Here is a 26,718-nt window from a genome sequence, read left to right as displayed (position 1 = left end):
ACATTTTAAACCTTTGCAGTTGAACCGAAGTATCTAAAACATTTATTCTGATTAGTTTTATTAAACTGATACATTTCTTTATTATCCCGGCTTATTCAATGTAGTCATTTTGGCTTAAGAGTTTTGATATAGGGATATTTTCTACCATGTTTTCTTTATGCCATGTTTGTACATATCCACAGATATCAGGGGATGGTTGAGACTCTAGAATATGATAAGGATATTGATCTTATTGATTATTTGTTAATAAAAACATGCAGAAGGATTAATGGTACTTACCTATATCAAAATCTTTCTGTTTTTTGTTTATTTGCAGTAAGGTCAAACCCTGGTGTCAAAACTGCTGCATTATAAATGTCACTTCAAAAGTGACATTTATCCTATGTGGTCAGTGCACAAAAGGTTTGTGCACTGACCACATAGGATAACCAATGCAGCGATCAAAGATGAGTTTCAGGAGTGTTACTTCGCCCCACACCCCTCCTTGAAGAATTATAACAAGCAGGAGCCTTTTGGGTATTAAGAGAAGGTTGGAATAAGAGGTCTAGGGACACCCCAGAACTGCGCATTAAGCAGGAAGTTTAACTGAGGGAGACAGTGTTTGAATTAGCGTGGCCTGAGAGTAGGGAGAGGGTGGTGAGGAAATTTCCTAAGCAGAGCGACAGAGAGCTGGTTGAGGGAAGGAGTGAGGGGATATAAACTTTCCCATTTGGCTGGGATCTTGGGCAGACAGGACAAGGAATGAGTTGGAGGGATGGTGAATAAAGAGTTCTTTTTTGGCTATAGCAATCTTAATATGCCTATTAGATGCAAGAGGTTTTGGTGAGTAGAAAATTGGATCTATGACTTTCAAAGCTTATTGAAAAAATTCAGGCATCGACATAGAAATCTGAGGGTCATTAGCAAATGAATGGTATTTAGTTGAAACTATGGGGCTGGAGTTCACTCAGGGAGAGTTTGCATAAAGAAAAGGGCCCAGGGCTTCCCTGGTGGCGCAGTGGTTGAGAGTCCGCCTGCCGATGCAGGGGACACGGGTTCGTGCCCCGGTCCGGGAGGATCCCACATGCCGCGGAGCGGCTGGGCCCGTGAGCCATGGCCGCTGAGCCTGCGCGTCCGGAGCCTGTTGCTCCGCAACAGGAGAGGCCACAATAGTGAGAGGCCCGCATACAGCAAAAAAAAAAAAAAAGAAAGAAAGAAAAGGGCCCGTTGTCATATCTGTCTACTGAGTGGTGAAGAAGAGCACAAGTTTAAGAGACCAATCAGTCCAAAAGGGTCATGGAAACAGATGGGCAGCTGGAAATCCAGGAGAAGGTGGTATCATGAAAACCAAAATTGAAATGTGTTTCAAAAAAGGAAGAAGTAATGAAATGTGTCAGATGGTGTGGAGAAGCTGAGATGACATAGACTGATTTCTATATTTTCCCGAGGGTACGTATAAAATACATGGGGGAGGTGTATTAGTTTTATGTAGAAAGTGACAAAACCAACTGGCAGGAAATTTAGCACTAGATCTTGTGTTTCCTAATGCAGAAACTGGTAATATCAGCATCTCTAGTCTGCGTCAGTGAGAGTTAGAGGGCGATTAGGAGAAAGACCTGTAAGAAACATGGACGGCAAAAAGCCTTCAATGCTTTTTAATGACCTTTCTTATGCATGCAATGGAGCTAAATATACTTGAGAATCAACTGTGATGGAATGAATAAACACCAGTAAGTTTAAAAACTTGAGAAATTCCAGTGGGCTCACTAATTTGCAGTTGGGATTTTAGCTGACGGTTTTCTAAGGCTAGAAGAAACTCAAGAGAAAATCAGCATTTGGAAAGGTGTACAAGTGCCCAAGACACCTTATTAGTGAGCCATATGGCATTTCCCAGCCATTTAAACATTTCTTTGCTTTGGATTCTTCCTTTCCCAAATTCATAGTGAATTGCCAACAAAGTACTAGGTCTCAAAAATGACACCTTGTATTAACCTAACAAGGCATAATAGATTATACAAGAATATGCTGGATATTTATAGCCTGCTGAATATTCCTGCCTGCACCATCTCTGAGGTCGAAACGCTAAGGCCCCTCCATCCTAATGCATCTCCTGTAACCCGTAACTGATAAGTTATAACTTGACAAGCAAAATGCACTGTGCTTGCAGATTCGGGATACTCTTGAGCTTGGCAAATAAACTAGAATTCATAGGGAAATTGGACTCTGCATACCTATTTAATGAAGATGCTTCCTGAAGCCACCTACTATGAAATTATTCCTTCTCTGCTCCCTCCCTGGACTTCTTTATGTCCCTTCTTAACTCCAAGTCATAAAGTTACTAAGGAATAGAGGCAGATTCATTCTAGTGATTGTCAACTGGGAGAGATTTGCCCCTCATATGGGACATTGGGCAATTTGGACATTTTTGTTTGTCATGACTAGGGGACATGGTACTACTGGAATCTACTGAGTAGAGGTCAGGAATGCTGCTAAACATGTCACAATGCACAGGACAGTCCCCTACAACAGAGAGTTATCTAGCCCCCCAAATGTCAGTCGTGATGGGTTTAAGAAATCCTGAGTCATTCTGATCGCTCTCAGGGCATGACTGGGGACCAGGCAGATGAAAGTGCTAGAGGAAGAAAGAAAGTGGGAAGAAGAGCAGGAGGAATAAAGGAAGTAGAAAGACATATCTGTGGATATGGTGGAGCAATGGGACCAGGAACAGTTAGGGGTGTTGTAGACACTCAGGGTTTCCCCGTTTCTATGGGGTACAACGTAGTTGGCACACAGAATGAGCTAATACTTTGAGGTGTTAATAAATACAGTAGGACTCAATAATAGGTGAAATTGGATCTATTCAGGTGATTCCTCCGCTTTAAGAATTCATTTACTTAGGGCTTCCCTGGTGGCGCAGTGGTTGAGAGTCCGCCTGCCAATGCAGGGGACACGGGTTCGTGCCCCGGTCTGGGAAGATTCCACATGCCACGGAGCGGCTGGGCCCGTGAGCCATGGCCGCTAAGCCTGCACATCCGGAGCCTGTGCTCCACAACGGGAGAGGCCACAGCAGTGAGAGGCTCGGGTACCGGGAGAGGCCACAGCAGTGAGAGGCTCGGGTACCGCAAAAAAAAAAAAAAAAAAAAAAAAAAGTTCATTTACTTAGAATAGCACTGGAATGGTTGGAATGTTTCACAGTAGATATAACAGTTTCAAAAAGTTCTTTCTTCCTTTAGAGCCTTTACAGCTTTCACTTTCACAAGAAAACACTCCTGATCAGATCTGAGTCTACAGCCATTTGTTCATCCTTTCATCTCTTTTTTTTTCTTTCCTGCGTACGTGCTCTTCTCCTGGAGGATAGGTCCGTGTTATAGTCCATCAGAGCTCTGTCTAGTCCTAGGCAAGCAGCCTGTGCCCACAAATATTTGATTTATTCTCCTTCCCTTCATACTGGCTGCCCTTATTCATCTCTCTCTATTATCTGAAATCTCTTCCTCCTTAATTTGTTTTCTGGATTCTAGAAGAGTCTGAATGGATGGGTGGAAACAAGTTCAAGGGAGTCCCCCTGGGAATTACTCTATCTTGTCTTAGGGAAGGACAGGAGTTAGCTAGGAAATTTGGTGCATGTTGTTTTTTTTGCGGGAGGGCTAGATCAAAACTGTCAGAAATGGCTCAAATGGAGAATTAAAGTAAGACTTGACTGGGGCCAGGTCTGTTTGCTGTTACAAGTGAAGGCAAGACAGCTCACACACACACACACACACACACACACGCACACACACACACACAGCTGCTATTGTTGTTAATGGAAGACTTTCTCACCAGAAGCGGGCTCTTGAAAATGTTGGAATCTCTCTCATTTCCATCTTGTACCACACCATCACTGTTTCTTCATCTTTCAAAGCTGGGTTGGTAATGGCTATTCCATTTCTGCACATTCTTCTGCTGCAGGAGTTGTGGGTGGTAAAGCAGTAGGTTTGAAGAGTGAGAGTTTTGAAAGACAAAACAAAACAGTAGCAAGTCCATTAAGCGGGACTGTAGTTGGACACAGATGCATAAATGCACATTTCTAATCCTCCCTGATGGTCTATTCACCAAGAATGAAGAGATATTGATATACAACTTGGGGATGGAAAGAGAGAAAAAAAATGATTGAATAGATGGGTTGAGTGCAGAAAATATCAAGGCAGGCAGAGGAGAAATTTGGATGGATATGTAAGAAATTTGGATCTATACATAAGACATTTAAAAGTAGTGATTATTGAGTAGACATTGTTCAGTGAAGCAGAGATTCCCAATTCAAAGGAACCTCTAATTTGCCTCTGCATACATCTTCCCTAAATTTTATGAAAGAAAAAGAATTTCATTCGCAGTAAAGGTGTAGTTAAATGCTAGGTGAATATTGCTTAATTGGATAACCTACTGGAGTGTATAATGGGGCTGCTGTGGAATCATTAAATTATGTGTGCATCAGCTCTGAGTAATTGAATGTAAATTAAGGGCAAGTTTGGCATATGTGGTTCACATAATTTCCCTATCCATTACATATAATTCATGCCAGTTGACTTTCAAAAATATATGTAAGAAATATCAGGTTTGCTTTTGTGCATGCTATATTTTTAGCGTGAGAAACAGATTTTCCATTAGCATACATCAAAAGAGAAAATGCACATATCAGGGATTTTTGAAATGCGTAGTTTTGTTAATAGTATTTATTTAAAGAGCATGCAATTTTAGAAGACAGAAAGGAGCATGGTTATGTCCAAGGTTATATCATTCTGCCTACACTGTAGAGCAATGACAGTTGCGTTCATCTAAATCATACCATTTATATGAAGAAAAATAAAAGGTCACAAAATGAGCAAGTCAAGTATCTTATCTCTTTGCTGAATCATTGATTTGATTATGCAGTTTGAGCGGACTGAGGAGACGAGAAGCCCTAAACTAGTACTGAAGGCTGTTGATGTGATTGTTAGTGGCACAGCTCAGGGGATTATGTGACTGTCTCCTGAAATGTAGCTGTTTCACACAATCACATTTCTCAAGTGTCTACAGTCAGATACTGTTGAAAGGTGCATATTTTTGAGTTTGTTTTCTGGCTCCATCAGAAATTGTCTTTGTACATTGACTTTAATGTGCAGCATTCACAAAGCAAACATATGTCTGACCTTTCTCTTCACTGTCGCTGGCAAGGATGTTGCCACGTCCATCGTAGTGGGTCCATGAGACTATGGGTCCATGGCCCCATGAAATCCTGGCGGCCAGCCTTGACCTCCTGCTAGGGGCTATTTTGTTTCCTTATATCCCCTTTTCCTGCTCAAGTCTGACTCCTGGTCTTGCTGGTCACCCTCCTGCTGCCCCTGAATCCAGGATTTCTTAACGCCAGGGTCACCCACTCTACCTGTGTGCCAGGCCCTCTGTGAGGACACAGGTTACCTGATGTAATACCTACAGTGCGTTAGCAATGTGAGTTAAGGCAACACCACAGCAAGTTTTTCCTTAACCTTTATACTAACATCACTACCACTCGCGTGTATTCTGATTCTCTTTTTTGAGTAGGAGAAACGGGTATAGGTAGACAATCTGCGGGAGTTACATGAGTACAGAAGACTCTCATCATCTCTGCGGTTGTCATTAGTTGGTACCATCAGAGTATAAAGAAGTTTACAGATCTTGGCTTTGGGTTATTGCGAATTCCTTTTTGACAATCTGCTTCTCTTTATTCCTGCTCTACTTTTAATCCACCCAGTATACATTCATCTTTGATATTAAGGTCCTCAAGATATTTCTCTCTTTTTTTTTTTTTCATGGAAAGGCATTTTATTTTAAATATAGCAGTGTGTCAATCCCATGTCAGTCGCAAACTCCCAATGTATCCCTCCCCCGACCCTTCCCACCTGGTAACCATAAGTTTGTTCTCTAAGTCTATGAGTCTATTTCTGTTTTGTAAATAGGTTCATTTGTAACTTTTTTTTTAATTCCACATATAAGCAATATCATATGATACTTGTCTTTCTCTGTCTGATTTACTTCACTTAGTGTGATAATCTCCAGGTCCATCCGTGTTGCTGCAAATGGCATTATTTCATTCTTTTTAATGGCTGAGTAATATTCCATTGTATATACGTACCACATCTTCTTTATCCATTCATCTGTCAATGGACATTTAGGGTGCTTCCATGTCTTGGCTATTGTAAACAGTGCTGCAGTGAACATTGGGGTACATGTACCCTTTCAAACCATGTTTTTCTCTGGATGTATGCCCATGAGTGGGATTGCTGGGTCATATGGTAGCTCTGTTTTTAGTTTTTTAAGGAACCTCCATACTGTTCTCCATAGTGGCTGCACCAATTTACATTCTCACCAACAGTGTAGGAGGACTCCATTTTCTCCATACCCTCTCCAGCATTTATTGTCTGCAGATTTTTTAATGATGGCCATTCTGACTGGTGTGAGGTGGTATCTCATTGTAGTTTTGATTTGCATTTCTCTAATAATTAGTGATTTTGAGCATCTTTTCATGTGCCTCTTAGAGACATTTCTCAAGGTATTTCTCTTGACTTTCATTAGCTACTTGTGTCATGAAGTCTGCCAGGTTTTATAATCCTGGCTTATCTTAGTTTTCCGGTTGCACATAATTCTAGACTTCTGCTTGGTTTTTAACTGCCCACCCAAAGTAGACCTTATGACAGTACCTTTCTGGTGTGTACCCTTTTGTACCTTTCTCCACATTGATACAAAGTTACACACATAGATGTACATCATACACATATTTGGTTTTTGAAAAAAAATGGATTTACATTTCTTATGCACTCACTATACATATTATGCCACAATTTATTTTTAACAGTAATATACCGTGGACATTGTCTTGCTAATACATGAAGCTATAACTCAGTCTTTTAAAACTGCTCCTCTGTTTCATGATACAGATTTAACCTTATCTCTGTGGATAGACATTTATGTTGTATACAGTTTCTGCCTGAAAAAACAATGTTGCAATAAGCATCATTGTACAGATTTGAATATAAAGTTGTGGCAGAATTGTAACTGGATCACATGCTAAACCATCTGTTAATGTTCACCATACTTGTATAGAGTTTCTAATTGCAGTCACATAATACATACAGTGAAGCTATCTAAACTCTATAATCAGAATTTTCTTTGCATGAATGTAGTCTCAGTTCCTTGTCTCTGGACTCTCTGTCTCTGCTGTTCCCATTGATTACCATATTTCTAGGGGATTCTTAAGCAGATGGGTACATGGGGGTGGAGAGTAGGTAGTAACATGGCTGGGGAATTTGAGGGAGGAAAAATTCCGAGTTACCAGGCAGTGAACTACCTGTTAAGAAATACTGAAGATTAGTTTAACAGTTAACAAAAGCTGAAACTATGGAAAATTCTTCAACACCAGAGTCAAAAGAAGTCTTTATAACCATTAAGGTCATCCTTTCTTTTGCTTCCCTCATGTTTTTGCTTGAGTTGAGTTAAAAAAAAAAAAAAAAAAAAACTTCTCTCAAACTTGACCTATACAAACCCCATCCATCCTTCAAAACCCCAAATGATAGTAATTCCTTTAGAAGCCATAAACCTGGGATTTAAGATTATGGCTTCTGTGGTAAGAGAGGCCTGTATTTGAATTATAACTCTACCCCTTAATATCTGGATACTTCTGTGAGTTTACTTAAATTCTCAAAGCTGCAATTCTTCATTTACGGCTTGCTCTTAGATCCCAGAAAAGAGGTTCAGGAAGAATAGTAGAGTAGATGGTAGGAGAAAAGCCAGCTGCTCAGAGAGCTTCAGGTGTTTGATACTCTAAAGGTATTTCAGTACCTTTGAAATAGTCATTCCTATTTTTGTAAGTCTGGATATCATTAAGGCATTTTAATGATTAGAATCTCCTTATTTTGTTGAATCCCCTCTGATATAAACTTTGATTATTTAAATTAGTAGCTTTTTAACCTTTCGGGGATCTCAGATCACTTTGATAATCTATGGAAAGCAGTGGAAAATACACATACATATAGACACACCAAATTTACAGGAAATTGCTGGGAGTTCAAGAATTGTTGAACCCATTTGAAGTGTTTTAAAGAGCTCTATGGCTTTAAAAAATGTTTTCACAGAGCCAACATAACATTCTCTTTAAGCAAAACCCCTTTAAGGAAATTGAGTTATATCAAATGCTTTGTGCATCAAGATACAGAGTAAATAAACGAACAGAAAAATAAGCCAAATAAGTCAGGTACATACATAAAACTCTCCAGATACACAGACAGTCACATGTGAAAATGTATGCAATTATATCAATATTATGTTAACAGCCTGTGGTAAGCTGGTTGTGCGGCTGAGGCAATATATCAACCTGCCTTTTATTAAACTAAATTATAGCCAGCATTCCTGAATTTGAATATTCTAGCAATAACACTATCAGTCTTTAGGTTTTCAAAATTAAAAAAGCAAGCATTTCTGTATTCTTTCAGAGTCAATTTTTACCTAGGGAAATTCTGATACTTTTCATGGCGGTCTCTGTAGCACATTCGACATCAAAATTCAGAAAGTATCCTCGGTGTTTATGTCCCTTCGCTCTTATAGAAGGAAGTCACGTTTCTGTTTGACATCTTTGTTTATTAGCCCTCACAGTTGCCCCTAAATGTTTCAGATCGTTTTCGAATTTCTCGATTTATAATTACAGTTCTCACTAAACTGAGACATGTTAGTCGCTTTAGATGTTTTATGAAAACACATTAAGAACCCTAAGTTCCTTTGAAAACAAGATATCACATGTGTCAAAATATAATTCTCAAAATGTTAAACACAATTCTCATATAAATAGGTACATGTCACGATTTCATTTAGCCCAAAGCTGATTCAAAAAACGAGGACTACATATTTATCTCTGTATCCATAGCTGTATCACTTCTGTATCTCTACATATAAATCTTGGTACCAGTCCTGAGTAAGACCAACTTTTCCTCTATTAATTATTTAATTGGCAGAATGCATTCATATAAAAACTCCATCTACCCAAGATTTCTAATAACGGACCTTTTTGTCCCCGTAACTTTAGGCCCATGGTTCTAAAACTTTAGCATACATCAGACTCACCTCAAAGATGGCTGAGTGTCACCCCCAGGGTTTCTGTAGATCTGGGGTGGCACCTGGGAATTTCTGTTTCTAACAACCTCCCAGCTGATGCTGCTAGTCCGGTGTTCATACTTTTGAGAACCACTGATTTAGGAAGAAGCTTTGCCTGAGGATCAAGCTTTGCCTGAGATTAGACTTCCAGAGAAATCAGTGCAACCCCTGATTCGCTCTCTTCTTATCTGTTCTGTGTTCTTCCCGTTTCCTTCCCCTGTTCCCCTCTGTACACACAAGATCATGGACACCCAGCCTCACTCCAAGGATTCTCCTTCTATTTGAACATCTCAAATCTCTCGTAAGGGTCAAACTCCCAGTGTCCTCCCGCGGAGACCTGGCCTCCCTCGTCATTTGTTCCATTTCTGTCCGTGATCTCAGTTTCGCTATGAGCCAGGGCCAGAATGCTCCAAATCATGTGTTGTAAACTAGAATGTGCATTTCATGTTTTTAAAAATTATTAGCGGCAGAGATTCTTTTAGTAGGGGACATTTTTATACCTATGTGGAGAACCGAAATACAGATGACAGCCAGCTGCCACTAGTTCCTCAGCTTCATAAAGGGAAAGAGAGTCTCCAAAGGAAGTACATGTCCCAAGTTGTATAATTTATGAATGTTTAATGGAATGATTGTAAGTCTCCTGGAAACGTGATATGGGAGTTGTTATGTGAAATCATTCATTTCAAAGCAGAGTCCCCGTGTGTCCTTGCAGTGAAAAGTATGCTTCCATCTCTCACCAGCGCTTTGTGTAGTGAAGGATGCTTACTCTTAGAAATAGGTGATGGGGCAGAGTGTGGAGTGAGGGACGCCCCTCAGGTCATTCAGATGGAGCCACCAGGATGTGTATGTTTCTTTCCAGGACCACGAAACCTCCTTCCCCAGGGCGCTCTCAGCTCAGAGACTCTCCCCACGGTGGTGCTTTCTAGATGGTGAGTGTTTCTGTATTTCCTGGAGGGGTGGGGATTGGGGAAGCCACAGGGCAAGGTATTGATGGATAGAGTGGACTCTAATTTTCCAAAAGACTATTCAGAAGCCCTTCACATGGCCCTTCACGTGATTGGTACTTGCATCTCAAACGATGTGAACTTACTGATGTCGCAACACACTTTCCTAAAGTTATCTCCCTCAAAGCAAGTTGGTTAATCTGGCCGAACTTCTCAACATCAAATTGCTCAAGGTGATTATTTCCCTTTCATGCCCCTTTTCCAAAAACGTGTTGAGTACTTGTCTTCAGGCCAGTAGATTGATTCCATAAAGCACGAGGACGGGTGCTAATTGGTATGTCGTTTGCATATTATGGAACTTCCATATTATTTTCAGTAGACCATCATTTCAGAATGAGGTATACATTTTTGTGAAAGGGTAGGCATTTTCAGTTGTGTTCACATCTGCTCTGCTGTTATTGAATGTATAGTAGGTTGGTCATCTTCTGATTGGTTAATGAGCCCATTTTCCATTTCTGTCTCCCTAAATGCTGCCTAATCCCACTTTTCTATCCAGTTACCCATTTTACAGTACATTCCTGCTTAGATACTCCCAGTGTATCTACTACCCGGTATCTCTCTTGTCTGTGTGGACATTTAGCTTTCACTGTAGACCTTTCTTTTGTTCAGCTTTGTGTGCATCTGAAAGGATATAAATGTGGATAAGAGAATGACAGGATGTGTGAGGGTGTGAATATTTTTTAAAGATGAGCACCTGTATCTATATCAAATCTAATCCACGTACATCATGACATCGGTTTTCATTAATGGCTTGTCAGCTGCCTCTGAAGATAATCTATACTGCTTTTCTTCCAGGTCCTTTATTCCCTAGTGATGAGAAGCGCAATCATTTGTTTTTCCTGAATCCACAGAGGAACAACTTATATTTAAGAAAATTACAAAAATGTATATGAATTGTTCTATATAGTCTATTTTATATACAGTCTTAGATAAAATTACAAGTGTGGTTAATGGTCTAGATATTAGTTTTACTCTAGAAATAGTTTCGTTAAGAACATTTAACAGGTGATTGCAGTCATGGTTAAAAGAACAAAGTAGACAAAGTCCTTCTCAGGCAAATTTTACTCTGTTGCCTGAGTATGAGGGCAAGAACCATGATTGTCTTATTTCTTAGCTTATTTCCTTTGGAGAGAAGCTACTCGTTAAATATCTATGATTTTTGAATGATTATTTGCATTTTGAGTTTTTCCCTCTAGTACTATGTACTTTGTAGAAAATCTGTTTATAATACTGGACTCTTAGATAGATTTAAATGAGGAGGAACATAATTCTTTTGAATATTGATAATAATCAGATTAATTTCTAGAAGCCCAAAGTTTGTCATTAAGTTGTTTTTTTTCCCCCCTCAAACTACAGATGCAGGCAAGTCCCTTATAGGGTTGCTTAAATAATTTTTGCTTTTTCTGTTTTAGCTTTCTTCAGACATGGCTTAGGGACTCAGTTTTAAAGTGAAATGATGCCTTTAATACCACATGTGGTCCCAAGCTCTGCATCTTCAAACTGTTTTCCAAAATGAGAATCACTTCCTCAGGAAGTCAGGCTACCTACAGTATTTTTTTGTTTATTTTTGTTTTTCCTAGCTTTATTTACTTGATAAATACATATTGAGTCCCAGCTCTGTTGAGGGTTCTGTGCTGATATCTTGAGACATAAAAGAAGAAATGAAACACAGATCTTTAAAGAGGCAGATATCTTAGTCTCAGAGTTCTCTGTGAAGATAGTTTTTATAAACCATGCACAAAATGCAGATGTGCATATAGAGGTAGGAGCAACAAATTCTACCTGGGGCAAGGAGGATGGGGCTGAGGAAGGTTTCACAGAAGAGGTGGCATTTGAGTTGGTCCTTACGACATGATGTATTATTAAAAGCAGTTTATTGAGATATAGTTGATTTCCAATGTTGTGTTAGTTTCAGGTGTACAGCAAAGTAATTCAGATACATATATTGGGCTGGCCAAAAACTTCGTTCGCTTTTCAGTACAAATAAGACATTTTTCATTTTCACCAAGAACTTTATTGAACAATGTATTCATTAATCGAATGAACTTTTTTGGCCAACCCTATGTGTATAAGTTCTTTTTCAAATTCTTTTCCATTATACGTTATCACAAGATATTGAGTATAGTTCCCTGTGCTACACAGTAGGTCCTGTTGGTTATCTGTTTTACATATAGTAGTGTTTATATTTTAATCCCAAACTCCTAATTTATCCCTCCCTCCCTTTCCTCTTTGGTAACCATAAGTTTGTTTTCTATGGGTTAAGACATGGTTTAGGTAGACACGTGTAATGCGGAAGGGCTTCCTAAGCGGTGGAATAGCGGCAGCAGAGGTGTGAAGTCCTGAGTGTTTCTAAGTAGATTTAGGGACTGACTGGGATGTAAGGTCATCGTAGGTGAGAAGGTTGTAAATCTGGTGCCAGAACACAGGCCTCTCTGAATGCCGTATACGTTTCTTTTTCCCTAGCTACTTCTGCTGATCGCTTTTATCGAATAGACAGATCTCAGGTAAGTTTTCTTCAGCCTATTTGTGAAAGAGAAAAACTCCCCAGGAACTATACTAATCTTTTACTTTTTTTTTCAACAAAAACACTGAAATGTGTACAAATTCTGGAATGGTATTCATAGTCTCAGCTCTGAGCTTGTTATTTGTCTTCACGTGTTTTGTGATCTGTGGACTCAAGGTGATATGGTTTGACCTTGAAGATGAATCCAGAAGATAGGTAGGCTTCTAGACGTTGTCACCAGCCTGCACTCCAAATCTTCGTTCACACTGCTACTTTTACGGCTTCCTAGCCAAATTTTATGCCTTTTTAACTTTATTTCTGATTAGCAAATTTGAGACCTCAAGTGTATATTATGTTGCTTGGTTTCAACTCACCACTTCCCAGAGTTCAGTAATGAGAAAAAAAAATGCTTATGCCCAGTGATAGCTAGTGCTCCCACTGGAAAAGAAGGTACAGAATGGAATCCACTGATAAAACCAGTTGTTAGGGCTTCCCTGGTGGCGCAGTGGTTGAGAGTCCGCCTGCCGATGCAGGGGACATGGGTTCGTGCCCCGGTCCGGGAAGATCCCACATGCCGCGGAGCGGCTGGGCCCGTGAGCCACGGCCGCTGAGCCTGCGCGTCCGGAGCCTGTGCTCCGCAATGGGAGAGGCCGTGACAGTGAGAGGACTGCGTACTGCAAAAAAAACCAAAAAAAACCAAAAACCAGTTGTTAGCCATGCCAGTTAGCTTTGACCAGATCCTGGAAGTCCAGGTCATCGTACATGCATGCTGGACCAAGTTGCATGTAAGGTGTCACTTCTTTGATAGTATTTGGGAAGAAGAAGAGGCAAGGCCATCTCTGGTTATACCTAACAGTATCCTGGTCAGAGTCCCAAACCAAGAAGGATTCAACTCTCCCCTTCCTCAGCCTCTTGCTACCATGTTGTTTCTGGGAGGGATGCCCACTGGTCAGGCCTCTGAAAATACACTGTGGTCATTTGCTATGTCATAAAATTTCATTATTCCTCAAGACCAAGAATGCTTTGTCTTGTTATTCTTCAGATGATGGATGTGAACACCTTATCAGGCATCTGACAGACTCCTTTTTCTTCCTTAGGAACACTTGCACTTTGTGATGGAGATTTCTCAAGATGAGATTTTTATTCTGGACCCAGATATGGTGTTGTCACAGCAGGCAGGGACACCCCCAGGAATGCCTGATCTGGTGGTGGAGCAAGCCTCCGGGTGAGTGGGCTTCTTCCTTGGTGGTGTGGTGGTGAGGCTGGCCGCAGGGTCACATCGTGTCTGGTTTGGCCTTGCACTTGACATTTCTAATGAAATCAAACTATTTTGAAATACAGGCTTTCTTGTATTTCCTTAGAGTGTAGTACAGCTGGTTCCATTCTAAGTCTGTCTTACGAATGTCTGGGCAGAATTACTCTTTCCACTCAGATCTGTGTCATGTCTGAGGCTTCTTTACCCACCACACCAGCATTTCCTACCAAACTAGAAAACACTAGTATTTGCGTTTGTGCATATACATCTGTAATGCCTGTATTATCACATTAAAAAATGACACAGGTGGGGCTTCCCTGGTGGCGCAGTGGTTGAGAGTCCGCCTGCTGGTGCAGGGGACGCGGGTTCGTGCCCCGGTCCGGGAGGATCCCACGTGCCGCGGAGCGGCTGGGCCCGTGAGCCATGGCCGCTGAGCCTGCGCGTCCGGAGCCTGTGCTCCGCAATGGGAGAGGCCACAGTGGTGAGAGGCCCGTGTACCGCAAAAAAAAATGACACAGGTGGTTTGACAATTGTTTTTTTTCTCCACATCCCTTCTCTTCTTCCTCTGCTCCTCTTCTTCCTCATCCTTCTCTTTTTTCTCCTGTATCAAGGCAGCCTGATACATGTAGATATCAAGCACTTATAATTATGAGTCGCACACTGTGCTGAATGCCTTTCTTATATCCCTGCTATTACTTCATAGTGACTTAATCATCTTAAGTGCTCTATGCTTATTTCCTCATCTGTAAAACGGACATGATAATACCTACTCAGACAATTGTTTTAAAATTAAATGAGTTGATACATGTAAAATTAGGGCAGTTGGTGGCACTTGGTAGACACTCATTAAAAATCATGTTATTGAAATCGTCATCATCATTTCACAATGACCCTGCAGATTTGGTACTGTTATTATTTTAAATCCATAGATAACAAAATTGAGGTTTAGAGAGTTTTCGTAACTTGACCAGTATTGCACAAAAAATAAAGGGGAGACGTTGAGATCTATTCCATGCTACAGCCCATGTGTATTTTAACCGCCACACTGCACCACCAAAACATATTAACATTTCTAGATTATTTCGTCAATTCAGAAATGTTTATTTAGAGAGCTTTTTTATGTGCCAGGTACTACTGTAAGCACTTGGGAAACAACAGTGCAAAAGTAAAAACACAGAAACCTTTGCCCTTGTGAAGTTTAATGAACTTTTGTAGTTTACTGGTACACAGACGCTAAAGAGTGAAAATAAGGATTTCCCCGGAGAGCACACACACGTGCACTCAAAGGGCATATGCAAGTGTGCACATACTTACACACTATTAGCAGACATATTCGCTTGAGGTAAGCCTCATGCCTGTTCACTAATTCGACCACGGCTGCTATTTCTGAGCATCCCACTCTGCCAGGCCAGCTGATAGCAGTGGTTCGTCCCTAGTCTGTGCGGGGCCAAGAGAAAACAGAAGTGGCGGCTGGAACAGATTTCCAGCTGTGTTTAGGAGCCGGAACGACTGATACCGGAGCTGTCCTGGCATGAAGGGAAAGCCGACAGGCACGAAGGATGGCCTGATAAAAAACCCCGGGGGGCCCGAAGGTAGTGGGAAAGCCACATACGATAAGTCAGGACTGTCAGTTGTGGGGAAGGCAAGTGTGATGCTGTGTCCCGCCGCAGAAGCGGTAGGTGCTGGAGTCTAGGTGTCCTCCCACCCCACCTGATTGGGGCCGTAGTGTTGGATCTGGTGAAGGGTGAGCCCATTTTGCCAAGCTCGTCCTGGGTTCTGCCCTCTCAGTCATTCTCTATCAGCTCTAGCTCCAGAGATAAAGTAGCCTGCAAAACCACGAGAACTTGAATCAGTTCCTTTCTCATTTCTTTTCCATTGTCCCCTCTGGAAATAAACTGAGAGCTGGGAAGCTGTGAAAGAGCAAATCTAGGCTTTGTTCTTTTCTACCTCAGGCGCCATTGCTTCTTATCTATGTCATATTTAAAATTACTTAATCTTTTTTTTTTTTTTTTTTTTTTGTGGTACACGGGCCTCTCACTCTTGTGGCCTCTCCCGTTGCCAGCGGCCATGGCCACTCCACGGCACGTGGGATCTTCCCGGACCGGGGCACGAACCCATGTTCCCTGCATCAGCAGGCGGACTCTCAACCACTGCGCCACCAGGGAAGCCCTAAAATTACTTAATCTTGAAATTCAGTTTTCTCATCTATAAAGAGGGCAGCAGCATACAAAGAGTTCCTGATGGTTGAGAAAATTAAACGGACTAATAAGGGTGAAACACCTCGTAACTACCCAATAAAGATTAATTTCCGTCCTCACGTTTGGAGACAAGAATCATCCTGAGAAAGAGCAGACTAAGTCCTGTGGCTGACCTTGAATGTCTGCTGCCCTTCTCCTCCCTCCCAGAATGACAGACTGGTGGAATCCTGCCCTCCGGAAACGCATGCTGAGTGACAGTGGGCTGGGAATGATAACTCCGTATTACGAAGAAGACTCAGATCTGAAAGATTTCAGCCACTCCCGAGTGCTACAGTAAGAGCTCTTTCTGTCTCTTGTCCTGTGTACCACTGGGGTTGCTGGGAGAGGATTCTGTGGGGTACTAGCCAATGGGAAGGATTCTCTTCTCAGCGGTGCTCCAGCTGTCTCCTGATTGTGTCACCCTGTTCACCTTGCTCCCTTTTCCTCACCCCGAAGCTCCCAGTGGAGCCTCGCCTTCCATTTCTCTTGTTCCCGAGCCTCAGTGAGACCTCGCATATGGACCTACAACTACTTTGAACCTCACCAGGGTTTGCTTTACTGAAACCCAGTGTTTCCCAGATGCCCCTGTGTTTGCCATACTGTGAGGACATGCATGAGAGTGACATGAGTAGTTTGGAAGTGATGCAGAGTGTTTCATTTGTGTGAAAATTGTGATGTGCTGTGACAGGTCAGTTTCATGAGCCTCCGGTTCTGAGCCTCTGGCTGTGATGTGTAGTATTGCCAGGTGGTTCTGATGGCTGCGGTGCAGTGCTTGTAGTCTCTCTGGGTAAATGATGCAGCATTTGTTCAAAGGTCAGGAGAGTGGGTGTGCTTTCATCTGAGGGATGGGTACTGAGTTTTGCAACAGTGTTGGTACACTCGTGTCCCGAGAATCCTCCCTCCTGTCACCCCTCCTTGCAGAAGCAGCTTCAAGGTGCACCCTGCGGTCATGGACACAGTCATGTGCACCCACTGTTTGACTCCAGTCCAGTCACCCCATCTCAGAGGTTGTATAAGTTCGTTGTAATTCGTGAGATCAGGCTGGTTCCCAGTCCGATTCAAGGTCCTAATCGAATAGGGACAGTGGCCTTGTAACTATGCAGTCTTACCATCTTTACAAAATAACAAGATGATTGAGATTCTTAGAAGCCTAGGGTTAACAGAAGAGGCAGGGCAATGCATTGTTTCTAAGACCGGAAGCAATTTCGGTGTGACAAAGGGGAGGAAAAAGAGAAATCGGAAGCTAATTATTTTGGTGGTAATGGTTCTACTCAGACACCCCAAGGGCAAAAGATGATTTCGTTTTAATTGCTTCTCTGTACTACCTCTTATTCTGTGTGTGAAGAGTGGGAAGGAGAAAATGAATTACTATGGATTTTCCTTTTTAATTAAACCGCGTCGTTATTTCCGATGGCAATTTGGTTGCTTACAATTCAGGGCATTTTTTTCATTTCTTTTGTATATGGAATTGAGGCTGGTGAACCAGGCTGAGTCAGCCACCCACTGACAGCTAAAAAAGTGACCATGTAGCTTTGGGCAGGTTTATTTGAAAATTAGGGTTTTAATTAGCCATAGAAATAGAAATTAAGACTAGACAAACCAGAGGAGTGATTCAGTTATTCTTATATACAGGCTATTTCCAAAAGTGGAAACAAAAGCTCAGGCACGTGAGCTCAATCTAGTTTCCTATGCCCTGATTTTTCTGTGTATAGTATGTTAACATATATATCATGATACGTGAGATTGTTTCTAAGACAGTAACTATTCTTTCCAAGAATCACAGATAAATGTACCATTTTATATAATAGTCAAGTTCTTAAAACCCTTTCTCAAAATCAACTCTCATTTTTTATTCGGGTTATATTATCCTTTTAGGAATTTCTCTTCATATTTCATTGAGCTTCCACTGGCAGCCACTAGTTTCCCTGGATATTTATACTACCTTATGCCTCAAATGCACTAGAGCAGCTGACTCCTTTTGAAAACATTTTTCTGTCAAGTAACTTAGAAAACAAACGTTCACTTCTAGCTTTGAGTCTTTCCAGCTGAACCTCCAGATATTGTGTAACAGAGACAAGTTGTCCCCACTGGGCTCTGTTGGAACCTTTGACTCACAGAATGTACGAACAAAATAAAATGGTTGCTTTAAATCATTTACATACTTTACCTTACCCAGTTTGTCTATTAATTCTGAAAATTTTTGTGTATGTGTGTTCATTAAGTCCTTTAGGAAGAACTTCTCTTTGTTCATTACTTCAGAGAGCATCTTTGATACACATACGTATAATTGCAGTCATAGAACAATGGAATTATGTAATAATATATATTTTATACAGATATGTAATGTATAATAAGGTCAGTAATAGCTAGGATTGATACCTGCTACGTGCTTTGCACTGTGGTTAAATTACCCTTAAATCTTTCAACAACTTTTAAATCTCACATTGCTTAACAGATGAATGAACTGAAGCTCATAGAGTTTAAAATATTCATGTTAGGTCACCCAGGATAACTGTGGTTTGAGTGAGGTCTGCTTGACTTCTGACTCTGCCATACTGCACTGTTTTCCTGAAGGGCCAGTGCAAAGGCAGGGTGCCCAGAGTCCCAGGGCCCAAGAAAGGTTTACTTTGGTATCTCTCTTTATAAGCATTTGTAAGGTGAAAAATTCTACAGTGTAGGAAGACTACATATGCACATTAAATATGTACAGCTGCAAATTTACCCACAAGTAAATACTAATGTGCCAACAACACTGAAATATCATGTTATTGTTTTATGTCATTACTTGCATTAAATCTTTCTATCCATAGCAACATACAGTAGCATAAAAATATAGTTTTATGGGGTTTTTTGTTTTGTGTTATCTTTTTACTTTTCATCACCTGTATTGAACAGTGCATACGCTTTTAGAATTTGCCACTTCATGCAACATCAAATGTTTAAAATTCATTCACGTCGATGTTACGGAATGCAAGTTTGTGTGCCCAATGCACAGTAAGGCCAAACAACTGAAACGTCAGAGTTTGGAGCAGAGAAAAGTTTATTGCAGGGCCAAGCAAGGAGAATTGGTGGCTTATGCCCAAAAGACCCAAACTCCCCGAAGGGTTTCAGCAAAGCATTTTTAAAGGCAAGGTAGGGGAGAGGGGGTCTCAGGGGATGTGACCAGCTTGTGCACAGTTCTCTGATTGGTTGATGGTGATCAATTCTTAGGCACCGGAAAGTCTGTGGGGCTCCTTGCTCATGATCACCAAGTAGTTAATTTATTCCATTTGGTGGTGGTTTTAACATCTGAAAAAGTCTGGAAATATGCATCAGATACTATTATCTAGGTACTTCAGAGAGGAGCTACAGCAGAAGATATGGGGGAGGGGTCTGTCCTGGGACGGCCTCATAGAGTCCTCCTTGGTTACGTGGATGTGTGTAGATTTTAAATCATTTAATTTGGTATAGAATATTGTGTTATACAAATATGCCGTGACTTATTCCTCCATTTAGAAATTGATTTCTAATATTTTATTATTTAAAAATACAGTGAACATTTTGCATGTGTCCACCTGTGTCATAGGGTGTATATACAGTTTCAACATTTTTTAAAGTTTTTTATTTATTTATTTATTTTTGGCTGCGTTGCGTCTTAGTTGTGGCTGCAGGATCTTCGTTGAGGCATGTGGGATCTATTTTTGTTGCTGTGCCCCGGTTCTTTGTTGAGGTGCATGGACTTCTCTCTAGTTGTGGCGTCGCGGGCTCCAGGGCACGTGGGCCCTGTAGTTGTGGCATGCAGGCTTCTCTCTAGTTGTGGCATGTGGGTTTTCTCTCTCTGTAGTTGTGGTGCGCGGGTTTCAGAGCGCATGTGCCTTGTAGTTTTGTGGCACGTGGGCTCTAGTTGACGCATGCAAGCTCAGTGGTTGTGGTGCAGGCTCAGTTGCCCTGCGGCATGTGGGATCTTAGTTCCCCAACCAGGGATCCAACCCATGTCCTCTGCATTGGAAGGTGGAATCTTTTTTTTTTTTTTTAATAGATGTATTTATTTATTTATGTTTGGCTGCGTTGGGTCTTCGTTGCTGTGCGCGGGCTTTCTCTAATTGTGGCGAGCAGGGGCTACTCTTCGTTTCGGTGTGCAGGCTTCTCATTGTGGTGGCTTCCCTTGTTGTGGAGCATGGGCTCTAGGCACGCGGGCTTCAGTAGTTGTGGTGCAAGGTTTCAGTAGTTGTGTCTCGTGAGCTCTAGAGCGCAGGCTCAGTAGTTGTGGCTCACGGGCTTAGTTGCTCTGGGGCATGTAGGATCTTCCTGGACCAGGGCTCGAACCCGTGTCCCCTGCATTGGCAGGTAGATTCTTAACCACTGCCAACGGGAAGTCCCAAGAAGGTGGATTCTTTACCACCAGACCACCAGGGAAGTCCCTATACAGTTTCAACTTTGGTCCATGTTGCACAATTTACTTTCCCATTAGGGATATTTAAGAATCAGTATGTGAAGGGACCTGAAGAAGTATTGTAATATTCTAGGTACAACTATAGCATCTATTGCTTTCAGCCTTAAAGCCTCAGTCAACTTGGAGATAGTAAAAGTTCAATTTTAACATCTTGTTCACCAGGCTAAATAATTCTATAAAAAAATCAAAGGGAAATTTTAAATTCTTAGAACTGAAAATACTGTTTATCAGAATTTGCAGGAAATAACAGAAGTGGTATTCACAGAATGATTTATGACTCTAAATCATTTATTAAGAGAAAAATGATTCCATACAAATAAAGCATTCAATTTGATAAACTGGATAAAGACTCAGAGTAGAGAACAAAGAAACAAGAGTGAAGAGAAATAATAAAGATAGAAATCAATGACAAGGGGAATAAAACAGACAAAATAAATGATTAACCAAGAATAAAATTTTTAAAAACTGGTTCTTTCGAAAGGTAAATAAGAGACAAAATTCTGAGAAGGTTAATTTTAAAATACAGGAGATAGAAAGGAATGCAACGCCAGTGCTTTTCCAGCTCATTCTTCCTCCATGGCACCCAGTCAGCATCTGCTCAAGACACCTTTCCCCTCTAAACTCTAACTGACCCAACCTACCCCACCCCCAGTCCCCCGGAGAGGGGAGCACGGCTCCTCAGGGTTTTCTCATAGTTTTAACTTTAGCTTCTAAGATTCATCAGCCTCCCTCCTACTTCAGGGAGAGCAGACAGAATGAACAAACAGAATGAAGTAGATTTCTGTTATTACTGGCACTGGTTACATTTATATTAAAATTCCATTTAGATACATTACAATTTTTAAAGAAAGATTTATAGAGTCGTACCTTGGTATCTGTGGGGAATCGGTTCCAGGACCAAAATCAATGGATGCTCAAGTCCCACAGTCAAAGCTCTGTATTTGCAGATCCATATCTGCAGATTCGGCCAACTGTGGATCATAAACTTGGTACACGATCCGCGATTGGTTGACTCAGGATTCGGAACTCATGGATACATACATACATATGTATAATATATATATATTATGTATGTATCTGTAATAGCTTCATTTTTCTCTTGTCTTCAGCTATTTCCTTTACCCAGTTTCTTTTTTGGAACTTTAGGTGATGGCCTGATTCTAATATATGTAGCTATTCTATGTCTGTGTGTGTATGTGTGTACTGTCTACTTAAACACAGGTCCTCTAGGGGAGACTACAATTCCAAAGAAGGCTATACAACACATATAGGATCTTCAAATCCTATGAACACAATAAAAACAATATTTTTACAAAATAAATTTATTTAGTTTTGACTGCATTGGATCTTTGTTGCTGCGCTCGGGCTTTCCCTAGTTGCAGTGAGCGGGGGCTACTCTTCATTGTAGTGCAGGGGCTCCTCATTGCAGTGGCTTCTCTTGTCGCAGAGCACGGGCTCTAGGTGCACAGGCTTCAGTAGTTGTGGCATGCAAGCTCAGTAGTTGTGGCTCGGGGGCTCTAGAGCACAGGCTCAGTAGTTGTGGCACACAGGCTTAGATGCTCCGCGGCGTGTGGGATCTTCCCAGACCAGGGCTTGAACCCATGTCCCCTGCATTGGCAGGTGGATTCTTAACCACTGCACCACCAGGGAAGCCCCAGAAACAATCTTTAAGAAAGAATTTTGAAATAAATTGGAGAGAAGTAGTTGACTCACACTGTTACTGCTAGGACCATAAGGACTTTGTCTTTAAGTTAAAAAAAAAGTTTTCAGTGTCTACGAAAGTGCTACTAAAATAACATGTTTCTGGAAACACCTTCGCTCTCATCATTAATTGAAGCACCACAATTCATAACGACTATATTTCATTTGGGCAGGAGATTCATAAGGAAGTAATTAACTAAAATTTTAGCAGACAGAATCTGATTCCAAAGGAAGACTTTTCCCAACTTTATGATCTATGAGATAAAAAAAAAAAAAAGGCACTGAGTGAAAACTCTAGTATATTCTTTCCAAGTCCTCTTTGAGGAAAGGACAGACCTACCTCTGAACTTACCTCTGAACCTCTGGGTTAAGGGAAAACAGGTAAAGGGACTGCAAGGCATTGTTTAGTTTATGAATAAAAATAATCTTTTCTAGTTCTTATGTTCTGTGGTTTGTGCAAAACCCCCAAAAGAAAAAGAAAAGGAAAAAATGCACATGTTCTTAGTATCTCCAAGTCCTGAGCCTAGAAGACCTAAGGTGAAGTCACACAGGTAAAAATAAAAGATCTTGCCACTGGATTAAGACACTGGGGAGACAGTGTAGGGAACCACCAAAGGCAGACATTCAGTCCAGACATCTGTGTACTCAGGTATCTGTTACCTGCTTAGCTTAAGCAGGGTTGATGGATTTTTATGATCAGTGGAGCATTTCTCTCTCTAACAAGAGACAGAGTTATAAAAAATTGAACTATAATGTATCTGGTCTGATTTATGACTTCACTAGAATCTAAGAAATGGGTTGAGCCATTCAGTTAGTCATTAATTTATTGAGAAAATATGTATTCCGCACCTTCAAGGTAGAAGCAATCCATATACCTAGGCATTGACGATGTAAAACTAAATGAGAAATTATTGTCTTTCAAGAACTTATATTCAGAGGGGAAATAATAAACCAATTATTATAGTTCCCTCTGATAAGTGCTATAATGGATGTATGCGTAGAGTGTTCTGGAAACAAGAGGAAAGAGAATTTGCTGCTTTCTCCAGATTTTACTTTTTTATTTTTATATGAAAAGGATGAATATTTAAAGAATTAATGAAAACACAAGCCACTAAGAAAAAAAGAGGCTTTTTAAGGGCTCTATGCTTATTTTCTTCAACTTTTGCCCATAAACAGGTATCTGCTTTTCATCGTTATATCACCAGAAATACCTCTCAAATAATTCAGTACTCCATGACAGTTGCACATCACTCTACCTAATGTGTATTTAAGGATGTTTGTACAACCTGGCAAGTTACTTAGGGATATTCAAAACACCTAACAATACTTTAAACTGAAACATTGACCTTTTTTAGTGTAATCTATAATTCTGAACCATCCTATCGAGAAGATAGCCCTGAAATTCACCTCTTCCCAAAACTCAGAAGTTCTGGACTGAACATAGGAGTAATAGCTTCATGCCTCTCTTGTCTCCAGCTGTTTCCTTTGCCCAGTTTCTTCTTGGAACGTTAGGTGATGGCCTGACTCTAAAAAAAATTGGTTAATTGCGCTTGTTGTCGAAGCTCCAGGTTGTCAACAGGAAGACAGACTATTGGGCTGTGATTTTGGTTGTGGAAATATCCTTCGAGCATCACAATCAGATAAGACGGAGAAAATTAATCCTCTTAGTGGAAACAGGTTTTGCTGGAATATATCTTAGAGATGAAATCAGCGCTCTCAGGATAGAGACGGTCCCTTGCATGACTAGTCTAAATCTTGCTCTCCCTGGCTAATCGCTCAAGCTGGAAAAATGCCATTTAGCTGACATGTATCTTCCTTTCTTCTTTTTTCCGTAACTCACCCCCAGTCATTGTCCTGTCTAGCCAAGCACATAATGATACTATGTCCCGTTACGTGGGCAAAATAATTAATGAGAAATTTTGCTCTGTTCTTTCTGTAATTGCTCTTCAGTTTGATCCAGGGAATTAATATATTAAAATAATAAAGATGCACTGAATCCCTGACTCAGGGAACCCTTGCTATTTTACAAGCGAGCAGGTAACTCTGGTGGGTGTTAGCGGTTGTAGGTGCCCTGTTGATGAGCACAGTGGTGGGGGGAGGGGAGGGGGGAGGAAAAATTGTTTCTAGAAGCCTATGCAGTGAGATGTTAGCGTGTCTCCCATGTATCTCTGGATTATTTTGGTTGTGTTAGTGAAGTTTAGTTCTTGAAGAGGTTTTGGATGTTCTTTGGATAGAGGGGAAGAAACTTGGTATGTGGGGAACCATAAACCATCAAAATTTTGTGGGTGGAACAGAATTCTCAGATTTCCAACTAAAGGAGACAAGGCAAAGCCAGAGCATTAGGAAGTATGGGGACAATTTGTGTAGAAAAGCACTTTTCTTGAGTTTCCTAATAGGTAGAGAGCAGTGGAAAGGGCCTCTTAGGAAATTATTGAGTCTTCTTTAAAAACAAAACAGAAGAGATTTCTATTTCCTTCCAACAACACGCTCTGCCTTAGGGCATTAAGGAAAGCAGGTCAGAAGTAACAAGAGTCTTTCGTAACAAAATCACTTAAGCCCCATTCTAAAATGGGGAAAATAACTCCATCTCCCTCTGCACTGGGGAAGTTAGAGTGAATATTGTTATGCCAATATAGGAACGGGAATTCTTTTGTTTTGTTTTCGGTGGCTGCGCTACAAGTGGAGGCTTGGACACACAGGAGAGCCCCTCGTATTCCTCTGTCGTGTCCCCTGGGAGCAGCCCTGTGCTGGCGCAGGGTCACAGTACAATCCATTTCTGTGCCGTCAGTCCCCTCTTCCTTGAAACAGTGGCTGGATCTTCCTTGAGGACTTGACATTGAAATCTCATCAGTTTGGAAAATAGGGATGTAGCGTATGTTGGATGGGATTCAAGCTAGAAAAAGTTGGCATAGATGCAGGGAATGTTAGTTCTACAAAACGATGCCACGTCTCTCCTTGAGGGCCCAGTTAAACAACAGGATTAAAATTTAGTCAAGGGTGACAAGAACCATCCCCTGGGAATGCTTGCAATGTCCCTGCCATCAGGAAAGCGCCCACAGCTCCTGAGGGCTCCAACCATGATTTCCCTTCCTTTCCAAAAGGGGGCAAATGTGCAAAGCTAAGTGTCCTGTCATGTCACTTCTAGAGGATCCCACCTGTGGACCATGGTCCTCGACACATGCCCCATCACTGGGCTTCCATGGCAGGTTTTGGCAATGGAAGGGAAGGTGGGAGGCAACTTCTCTTTCCCACAGATTGCCACTTTATAAGGGTGCCCGTCAGGATTCTCGCTCTAACAATCAGAGAAGAGGCTCTAGTTTCTCCTAAATATGACTTTGGTGCATCTGCCTGTGACATGAAGTATTTCTGCATGTCAGTCCTCTCTCCAACACTGGTCCTGGGACTAACCCCTCAGAGGCTGCCCTCATCTCCTCGTAAGGTCACTGAGAAATCAGCTCACTCCTGGCTCCCTCTTTCCCACCTCCCTACCTCTGCAGAGGGGACCGGGCCTTCAGGGAACACCAGTGAGACAGCGCTGGGGAGAGCAAGTGAGCCTCTGTGTCCTGGCCCTCTGTTCCTCGTCCCATTCACCCCACTTCCTCAGAGCCCAGTGCATTCAGTGTTCGGAGGTCTGTTTCAAGGTGTCAGCTGTCTCCTGACAGCCTCTCTAACCACTCACCTCCAAAATAACCCGTCCATCCTTTTGCTTTTTTCTCAAACTCCCACCAAACCTCTTGTTTTCTCAGTGTGTCGGTCTCAGTGTGAATCATTAAACTGATTTAAAGGGTGAAGGATAATTTTGAAATCCTTCCAAAAGTATTTGCCTGTGAGTCTCAGGTTGGAGAGATACTGACCAGTTATCGCCTGGTGTGCTCAGGTGTGGGGTCAGGGATGTGAAGGGGGTGCGTTTATCACTCTTGGAAATGGGAGGTTGTACAGAGTGGAACTTCTCTCTGAAACCTCTGGGGACCTCTGAACCCACAATCCCGAAGAGACCAGGGTAAGGAATAGCTCTACAATGTAGAGAAGCTACTTACTTGGAATTCAGGGAAATGGGGACCACGTTTGCCCTTTTCCGAACTTTTCTAGCTCTTGAGCTGATCACCAAGCATAAGAGCAACTACAACAACAGACATTACTTTACGACTTCCTCCAGTGCTCTCTTTAATGGTAGCCTCACCCGATAGCCCCCTTGGAATCTCCTTGAAAGTGGGAGATTTCTAAGTGGGAATGTTCTAAGTTCAGTATCCGCCACATGTTATAGCTAAGCATGTAGGAGTGCTTAATATTCAAACATTGGATTAACTGAGTTGCTCTCAAAGAGTCTGTGGAGCCCGTTTTCACTTCTTGTACCATGACTTATTTGCATCAATTTATCGTTTTCTCTTAGAGCTCCTTTCCTGTTTTGGGTTGTTTATAATATATCACTTAGAAACTGCACCTTCCTTGGACACACAAGAGTTGGGCAGAGA

At 41.4% G+C, this 26,718-nt stretch overlaps 1 protein-coding gene across 5 annotated transcripts in view; it reads left to right on the top strand.

The window, feature by feature from the left end:
* The window catches only part of DGKI (diacylglycerol kinase iota), a gene marked incomplete at its 5' end in the record, with an annotated part of 450,496 nt that overhangs the window by 362,213 nt on the left and 61,565 nt on the right, over positions 1-26,718 (top strand). For all 5 annotated transcript variants that reach the window (XM_079930955.1, XM_079930954.1, XM_079930953.1 and 2 more), the window contains 4 exons: positions 9,974-10,043; positions 12,582-12,622; positions 13,719-13,846; positions 16,282-16,407. In XM_079930955.1, coding sequence (XP_079787081.1) covers positions 9,974-10,043; positions 12,582-12,622; positions 13,719-13,846; positions 16,282-16,407 — 365 coding nt within the window. The remainder of the gene's footprint in view (positions 1-9,973; positions 10,044-12,581; positions 12,623-13,718; positions 13,847-16,281; positions 16,408-26,718) is intronic.

The sequence above is a fragment of the Stenella coeruleoalba genome (assembly GCF_951394435.1).
Source record: "Stenella coeruleoalba genome assembly, chromosome: 9".
NCBI lineage: Eukaryota > Metazoa > Chordata > Mammalia > Artiodactyla > Delphinidae > Stenella > Stenella coeruleoalba.
The sequence above is the reverse complement of the archived record's forward strand: the minus strand, read 5'-3'. Positions and strand labels throughout refer to the sequence as shown.